Here is a 9,212-nt window from a genome sequence, read left to right as displayed (position 1 = left end):
ACCTGATACCAAATTGGTAGAGGCTAGGGTTCTACCAGGTCTCGGACGTAGGTTGTAGGGGTGGAAGTGCGGGCTGCGAGGTTGGGGACGCCGGCGCCGGCGGTTGGGCGCCGTCGCGGCGTGAGAGAGAGAGAGGGAGGCGGCTAGGGTTTGGGGCTCTCGTCTCCTGAGGGAGACGACAACAGAATATACTGTTTATTGTCTCATTAATATCGAAGGGGTACATGTGTTTATAAAGGAGGACAACCTCCACTAAACCCTAGATAGCTTGGACTCTAACTTGGACTCTAATATAACTTGGACTTCTAAGATAGGTAAGATAACTTGGGCTAAGCCCGTAATTAACCCTGCCCATTGGGCCTCCTCCGTTGGTACGTTGTACCGGTCATAACAGCCTACCTATCGTTCCTTTCCCTTTTATCTTTGTATCTCTAGAGATTAAGCTCTGTTGTTGATGGATACATCTTTGTGACTGTTTGTGACAACTGAATCAAAATATACTGCATATTTAAGTGAGTACCTGAATCCAGATGGAGGTGTGGTGTCCTACTGACTCGTCATAGAAGCGACAAGACCGCAGCACCTGCAGCAATCACCATGGATTCACCCACAAAAGAGTGGTCATCTGGCAACACCGGGCAGCCATGAATCTGAGCCAATCCAAAACGTGAACAAACCAGCTAGGGTTCATCATATAGGCCGGCTTCTTCTTGGTGCACCTGTTTAGGCCTGTACAGGTGTCATTCGTATCTGGGTAGGGATTAACAATGCTAGTGCACTAGTGAATAATCTATGTTTCATTACCTATCTAAATATACCGAATATTGTTTTCTTACTGTAGGCTTTGATCCTAGATGAAATCAACAATAGCTGCTGCGATCAGCTGTTTCCCAATTGAAACCTGCAATATGTTGTCAACAAACAGCAAAAAAATGGAAAGTACAACCTTAATGACCATAGATAAGTGTACTCGCAAAAACAAATGTAAGAGCGTAGGCCTCGTTTGGAACTGTGCTTTTTATCTGATTTCTGTAAAATTCCTTCAGTACAAGCAGCAAAAACCCAAGCAAAGCAGGGACAGAGTTTGATAATGGACTGGCGGTGGCTTCCAACAAAGAGAAAGTCATTGTAATGGGTAGCATCACCAATGCTAGCCAAGGATCTAATGAACAAAATACAGTGAGGTGAACAAAATGTTCTGTGACCTCAAGTCCCGAGGGAACAATTTAACTTATACCAGCATTCATATGGGGTACAAAACTCATGGGCCTGGTGCTAAACAAAGATCTGGAAGCTCATTTTGTGGAAAAGATCCTGGAAAATTATGAGATCAGCGAGAACACCAGCAGGCATGATATCATTCCCGGTTTCTGCAACCTGGATCACCAGAAGGGTGATCGTGTAACATTTTCTGTGCATCTTCTGCATCTGCGTCAAGAGAAGCATTTTTCAGGTAAGAGAGCAAAAACATCAGGATATCAAGGCGATGTGAATAACCAAGCTAGTCACCATTTCACTTGTCCCAATTTTATCAAGGAAAATGAATCAAGAAACACATTCAAACATAAAAACGATAAACGCGAGGGATCAGTTTTTGAAAAATTCACCAGTCGCCAACTATGCACCGAAGAGTTCAACTGAATCCCAAGCTATTGTATCAGCAAATGGTGGCACGTATATTATATATCAATTGCATTTTTTTTCTTTTTTAGACGAAATATGCAGCACATTTCACATCTTGAATGCAGACAACAAAGACTCTCAAGAATAGAGGGCAAACAATACCTGTTGAATAATTAAATTCCCTCTAAGTGCCTTAGAAGTCAAGTGACATTCCAAACATATCATTGATCTCTGACATGACGTCGCGGGTAGTGATAGTGGGCTCAAATAGACCACTCTCAGATCCAAATTTACAGGAATTACTTGGTTTGTCTTTAGCAGCAGGGTCCTTGCTAATGTCATCATCAGCTAATATGGAGAAACCAGAAACCGGAGCTGCTTTTCTCTCTGATACCGCATTTGTTTTCCTGTTCAGTTTTTTACCATCCTGGAAGTTCAGTGGCTTTCCAAACATGTTGTTTATATCAGACATAGCCTCCTTCAAATTGATAGTTGGATCAACTAACCCATGGTGGCATGCATTTTCCACTTTAGGCTCATCAACAACAGCAGATCCCACAAACCTACGAACGATTGTGTCTTCTCGAAGTCCAAAAATGAAAGGATTCTCGCCTTTGACATGCCTTGTTTCTTTATCAGCTTGTTCTGAATGGAGCATAGTAAGCTTATTATGAGGATGCATACTTCTCGAATTTATCCTAACACCATCATAATTGTTCGCACATTGTTCATCTTCATCATCGGCCAATATTGCAAACCCTCCCACAAATGGCTTTTGGAAGTCACCTGTGCCCTGCTGCCTTGCTGAATCACGTAATGGTCTCGGAGGACACCTAGTGTTCTTGTGACACATATCATTTTGATCATTACCCTTAGGCTCATTTTCATCAACAAAGATTTCAAACCCACTAGTTTGCTGATTGTTTTCCTTGTTTCTTTTCTTGTTTTGGCCCTCATTTTGGTTGGTACCATTAGGACAATCTTCATCAACAAATATTTCAAATGCACTTGTTTGTTGACCAAAATTTGGATGGACTGACTTCGTGTTCTTGCCATGGAGAATGTTTGCATCATTACTGTCAAGTTGTTCTTCATCAACAAAGATATGAAGTGCACTTGCCTGCTGATTAAACTTTGGTCGATCACGCTTCGAGCGTTTCTTGAGCATTGTCTCGGGCTCCACTGGCTCTAGAAACATGCTATTGATGTCATCCATAGCCTCCTTCAAGTTTATAGTTGGTTCAACGAGGCCATGATGACAAGCATCTTCAGTTTCTGACTTTCCAACCAATGCAGAGCCAACAAATCGTACAACTACAGTATCATCACTATTACAACGAGACAAATTCTTGTTATCTCCTGAGGTGCCTCTGGATAGTACACCATCTTTAGCATGACCTAATGGAGGATAACGGCACGATGAAGAACTTGAACTGCTTCCCAATTTTTGCACTGGATTGGACTTAAGTTCTGCATAATTTCTGCTTTGACCTGCAGCATATTTCCAATGACATGTAAGTTCCACTAGAAACTGATTTAGATAGCCTGAGCAAAGTTTTTTTCTTTCTAAACGTACCATCAACTTGGTTTGCACATCTAGGAAGTGGTTTAACTCTGCTAGGCATTCCTTCCTACAGATGAAATGTATATAGTAAGAAAAGATTACATACGCACAATATTTGCCAAGGTGAAGTGAAAGCCATACTTTATCTTTCTTCTTCTGGTATAACTCCATGCGATAGATAAACTGATCGTGTGATTTGTGTAACTCCTCGATAGGCTCTGCAAGGCTATTGAACAGTTTCATTAAGTACCCAGGTTTACATAACCAGACTTATATTCAGACAATAATAACAAACTGTACAAGCAAACGACAGTATCCTCTACAGCATGGTGGGTAAGAGATTACTTCTGAATTCCCATGCGGTACATCTGCTCCGCATCCTGAAACCTCCTACGCTTCTCATAATATATCGCGTAAGCCATATAAAATGCAGCTCTCTTGAGGCCTATTCTGTTCCTCTCCAACTTCTTCAGCAATGGCTTTGCATCCTTCACATAGTCCATCTACACCATCAAAACCATGCAATCACAATATGACCTCGCAACAATCCAAGAGAATGTTCCTATCTCAAAGAGAACCCGAGCGAAACGGAGCTCAGTAACTGTGGTGTTTCAACGAGAACATTCAGTAGGAGGCAACTCCTAGCATGGCAAATTAGCAAACAGATGATAGTCTGCCGATAAATATACCAATCAATCTCAACATCTCTCAGTAAATCCCCAACGAAATGAAACCGTCGCGTAGTCAGCCGGTGCTATGCTTTGGTATAGCAGCAAGTGGCTCACCATCTGGATCCAGACGCGGAGGTACCGCGGGTCGTCGCGGTACCGGGGCTCGTCCTGGAACTCTTGGGCGCACTTCTGGAGGAACCTCGGCAGCTTCTCCCGCAACGTCGCCGGTGGCAGCGCCCCCTCCAGCCTCCGGATCCCCCTGTAAAACGGAATCGGTTCGATCAGAGAGGAGGAAAGGAGAGACGCGGTGCGGGCAGGCGCGGTGATTGGGGGCAGGGCCGTACCGGAGCCATGGGCGGAGGGGGTCGGAACCGGAGTAACAGCGGATGTCACCAATCACCGATGAGAGGAGCTCCTTCTCCTTCTCCATGTCGATGTGGCCGTGCTGCGGGTCGGCGGCTGCGGCCATGGGTGTATTGGTAGGGTCGATGGCCCGCCGCCGGGACGAGAAGCAACCGAGCAAGCGGCGGCTTGCCGGATTTGAAATCAGGGCTGCAATTTTGTGACTTCAGCCACATATACTGACATGTGGGTCCACCTATCGTATTATATGGCCGCCTGTCAGCCTTGGTCACCCAACGGTCTGGTCTGAGATTTTCCCCTTTTTGTCCTTTTTAATCAAATCTACAAATCCAACCCAACTTTGAGAGCATCTCTAGTAGAGCCCTCAAATTCTCAAACCCTTAAAAATAACTTTTTTTTACAGTTTTCATCGACAAAACGGCGTAGACTAGAACCCTTAAACCTTTAAACCCGTAAAAAAAATTAGAGGTTCAACCCTCAAACCCCTTCCCAGCCTGTAGAAGTGAGGGTTGGGAGGGAAAACTCCCCCCAACCCGCACTCCTCTTCCCACATCGCGCGGGAGGGAAAACTCCCCCCGCCTCCCCAGCTCCTCCTGCGCGCCACGCCGCCATGGAGGCTCCTCCCCCCCCCCCCCGCCCGCCCTCGCCCCCGCCTCCCCAGCTCCTCCCGCCGCCACGCCGCCATGGAGGCTTCCCCCCCCCCCCCCCCCCCCGCACCCCCGCCCGCCCCCGTCCTGTGGCCGACGTGGTGGCGGCGACCCACGTCGGGGCCAAGCGGCGGCGGGCGGGCCTCGCACCGCCTCCTGCCGCCTCCCCAGCTCCCACCCCGGCCACCGTCCCCGCCCCGGCCACCGTCCCCGCCGCGCCCGCCCCCAAGAAGAGCCGGCTGAAGGTGTCCTCCCGTGGGCCGCGAGGGGCTTCCTCCAAGGTCGCCGGCGCGTCCCCGAAGCGGAAGAAGGTCGCGGCGCGGAAGAAGCCCGCGGCCCCGCCCGCCGCCGTCGTCGAACCTCCTCCCGCCGCGCACGAGGTGTTCGAGGAAATGGCAACCCCATCCTCGTTCATGGACCTCCTTCAAGACGCGGAGGTGGACCTCGGGGCTCCGCCTCTAGAACCCTTTGGTGAGGAGGTTGAGGAAGATGAGGAGGATGAAGGGGATAACGAGGAGGAGGTGGCCGAGATAGGGGAGGAGGCATTCACCGCCGCTTCCCGCCCACACGCGCGGTCGACAAACTACACCGAAGCGGAAGATATCCTCTTGGTTCGTGCTTGGGCATCTGTGGGGATCGATGCAACCACCGGCACCGATCAAACCGGTAAACGGTATTGGCACAGGATCGAGGACAACTATTGTAGGATCAAGCCGAAGAATAGTGGATTCATCTCTCGCAGTTACCGGTCGCTTCAAGGCCGGTGGGATTTGATGAAGCCCGCTTGTGCTCGTTGGAGTGCGGCCATGGACCAAGTGAGGGATGCACCACCTAGTGAAACCGTGGAGAGTGGCTATGTGAGTACATATCTCTTCACTATTTTGATTATGTGTGTGTACTATGCTATTGGTGGGTTCTTATGTGATTATGTGTGGTTGATACGAGACAATTGCCGGCATGAGGTACAAGGAGATGGTCGCTTCCAAGGGCAAGACATTCCCATTTAAGCATGCTTGGGCAATTCTTCAAACCTTTGACAAGTGGAAGTTGAGGGATCAAGAGACCGCACCCAAGAAGTCGGCAATGCTTAGGATGGATGATAGTGAAGATGAGGAGAAGGAGAGGAACTTGGGCAAGCCCGAGGGAACCAAGAAGGGCAAGCAAAGGGTGAAGATGAAAGGAGAGGCATCAAGCCTAAGGGAGAAGATGGAGCAAATGATGAAGGCAAGAGAGGAATTGACAAGGAAGACATTGGAGACGAAGATTCTTATCACCGAGAAGAAGAAAGAGGTCAAGCTTGCACAAGCTGAAGCAAAACGTGAAGAAGCAAAGCGTAAGGCCGACTTGGAGGAGAGGATGATCAAGGTGAAAGAGGCAAAGGTATGGAAAGAATTCATGGTGGAAGAGAAGGAGCACATGATGATGTCCAAGAAGGACATGTGAAAAGGACGTGGATGTCGCCTAGAGGGGGGGTGAATAGGCTCTTTAAAATAGTTAAGGTTTAGGCTTGAACAAATGCAGAATAAAACTAACGTTTAATATGTCAAGCACAAAACCTACAAACAACTAGGCTCACCTATGTGCACCAACAACTTATGCTAAGAAAGATAAACAACTAAGTGATAGCAAGATATATTACAATAAACAATATGTCTATCACAAAGTAAAGTGCATAAGTAAAGGGTTCGGGTAAGAGAAAACCGAGGCACGGGGAGACGATGATGTATCCCGAAGTTCACACTCTTGCGGATGCTAATCTCCGTTAGAGCGGTGTGGAGGCACAATGCTCCCCAAGATGCCACTAAGGCCACCGTAATCTCCTCACGCCCTCGCACAATGCAAGATGCCGTGATTTCACTAAGGGACCCTTGAGGGCAGTCACCGAACCCGTACAAATGGCAAACCTTGGGGGCGGTTACCGAACCCGTACACGTGGCAACCCTTGGGGGCGGTTACCGGTACCCGTACAAATTGCTCGGGGCAATCTCCACAACCTAATTGGAGACCCCGACGCTTCCCGGAGCTTCACACCACAATGATTGAGCTCCGAGACACCACCAAGCTTCTAGGACGCCAAAGAATCCACGAAGAACAATATCAAGGGTACTAAGTACCAAAGGTAGTAAGCTTCTCAACTTCTCACTTCCACGTATCACCGTGGAGGACTCAAACCGATGCAACTAATGCAATGGCAAGAACACACGAAGTGGTCAAGTCCCTCACACTCAAATCCCTCCACAACAACAAAAGCTATGGAGAAATATGAGAGGAAGAACAAGGAGCTCACAAAGAACTTCAAGATCAAGATCCAAGGGGTTCCCCTCACATAGAGGAGAAAGTGATTGGTGGAGATGTGGATCTAGATCTCCTCTCTCTTTTCCCTCAAGAACAAGCAAGAATCATTGGAGAGATAGAGAGTAATCAAGCTCTAAGAATGTCAACAATGGAGGTAGAACAAGAGCTCAACGGATAAATTAGACCAAGGGGGAAGAAGACCCCCTTTATATAGTGGGGGAAGGAATCAGACCGTTACCCCCACTTTCTGCCCGAGCTCCAGCGGTACTCCCGCTCGCACTCCAGCGGTACTACCGCCAGCTAGCGGTACTACCGCTGGCCCCAGCGGTACTACCACTGGGCCCCTGGTAGTGCAAAGGCACTACCACCGTCAAGAAAGTCTTCGCAAAAAGGTCCGTCCACGAACAACCGCTAGGCAGGCGGTACTAAGCTCCTGGAGCGGTACTACTGCTGACCAGGGGCGGTACTACCGCCAGCCAGCGGTACTACCGCTAGGGCCAGCGATACTACCGCTAGGGCCAGCGGTACTACCGCCAACTCTAGCGGTACTATCGCTAGGTCCAGCTGTACTACTGCTCGCCACTGAAACAGCCATAACTTTCGCATACGAGCTCCGAATCGAGCAAACCCAAGCTTGTTGGATTCAGGACGACAAGGGAAATCTTAAGACCATGCGGATATGAAAATGCCAATGATATAGATATGTGAGATCTCTTATGAATGAAGAACCGGCAAAAACTCCAAGATCGAAAACATCATAGTAGATGCATATGGACTCCGTTTTCGATGAACTCGAGCTTGTCACGAAGATGACCATAAGCTCTAAAACTCACAAAGAGAAACACCAAACAAGAACCAAGAAGTATGATGCAAGGATGCAAATGGTTTGAGCTCTCAACGAACGATACGGTCAAGCTACTCACTTGAGAGCCCCCCTTGATAGTACATCAATCTATCCTAACCAGAAAACCTATCAAGGGCAAACCTATACCTTGCACCTCGTCCTCTTGAGCTAGATGATGATGATCTTGGCTTCCTCAAGATGGACCACCTTTCTTGATTGTGTTGGCTTGATGAAGACTAGTTGATTGCTCCCCCATACTCACTATGGGTGAGCCACTCTTCAGCATATCTTCACAAGTCCATTGCCACCACAATGGACGGCAAGCTTCAAGCATGATATCTTCGTGCTGATCCACTTGAACTTGCACATCGCAATCTTGATGACTATCACAACTTGACGTCATACTTCATGGGTTGTATGAGATCTTCCCTTTGACGCAAGCCCATGGAAACACACCTAACCCCCACATAGAACTCTCACGAAGACCATGGGTTAGTACACAAATACGTAATGGACAATGCTTACCATACCATGGGATAACTTGATCCCTCTCGGTACATCTTGTACGCTTTGTGTGTTGATCATCTTGATTTGCTCTTTGTCTGAGATCTTGATCAACCATGTGTCTCTATGACCATTCTTTGGATAATACCTTGAATACCATCTTGGTCATCGACGTCATACTTCATGGGTTGTATGAGATCTTCCCTTTGACGCAAGCCCATGGAAACACACCTAACCCCCACATAGAACTCTCACGAAGACCATGGGTTAGTACACAAATACGTAATGGACAATGTTTACCATACCATGGGATCACTTGATCCCTCTCGGTACATCTTGTACGCTTTGTGTGTTGATCATCTTGATTTACTCTTTGTCTGAGATCTTGATCAACCATGTGTCTCTATGACCATTCTTTGGATAATACCTTGAATACCATCTTGGTCATCATATAAACTCCTTGAACCCAACAGATGGACTTCAAGAAGTGTCTATGGACAAATCCTATAAATGTAACTTAAGGCAACCATTAGTCCATAGGAATTGTCATCAAGTACCAAAACCACATATGGAGATATATGCTCCAACAACATGGATCAAGAACAATTGCAATGGTGGAAGGACTACAAGGAGGACGTCGCAGAGAGGAAGAAGATATTCTGTGGTGCGTCCTCTACTCTTTGAGGTGACACTCCGATGAG

General features: G+C 47.6%; 1 protein-coding gene across 1 annotated transcript; it reads right to left on the bottom strand.

Moving 5' to 3' along the window:
• Nucleotides 1-999: 999 nt before the first annotated feature.
• On the bottom strand, nt 1,000-4,424 carry LOC123395383 (probable inactive serine/threonine-protein kinase bub1). The gene is made up of 7 exons (XM_045090374.1): nt 4,203-4,424; nt 3,973-4,117; nt 3,533-3,690; nt 3,329-3,413; nt 3,200-3,254; nt 1,786-3,114; nt 1,000-1,428 (listed from the first exon to the last, which is right to left on the bottom strand). Exons 1-6 carry the CDS (start codon nt 4,325-4,327, stop codon nt 1,817-1,819), a joined length of 1,866 nt encoding a protein of 621 aa, XP_044946309.1. The 5' UTR covers nt 4,328-4,424; the 3' UTR covers nt 1,000-1,428; nt 1,786-1,816.
• Between the last annotated feature and the right edge of the window lie 4,788 nt (nt 4,425-9,212).

The sequence above is a fragment of the Hordeum vulgare genome, chromosome 5H (genome assembly GCF_904849725.1).
Source record: "Hordeum vulgare subsp. vulgare chromosome 5H, MorexV3_pseudomolecules_assembly, whole genome shotgun sequence".
Lineage (NCBI taxonomy): Eukaryota > Viridiplantae > Streptophyta > Magnoliopsida > Poales > Poaceae > Hordeum > Hordeum vulgare.
The sequence above is the reverse complement of the archived record's forward strand: the minus strand, read 5'-3'. Positions and strand labels throughout refer to the sequence as shown.

Excerpts from the sequence above, each read along its gene's own strand:
- LOC123395383 (XM_045090374.1), bottom strand. The coding sequence starts at position 4,327 with ATGGCCGCAGCCGCCGACCCGCAGCACGGCCACATCGACATGGAGAAG. Across the intron at positions 4,118-4,202 it reads CCCCTCCGCCCATGGCTCCG|GGGGATCCGGAGGCTGGAGG; the intron begins GTACGGCCCTGC and ends TCCGTTTTACAG. Across the intron at positions 3,255-3,328 it reads ACCAGAAGAAGAAAGATAAA|GAAGGAATGCCTAGCAGAGT; the intron begins GTATGGCTTTCA and ends TTTCATCTGTAG.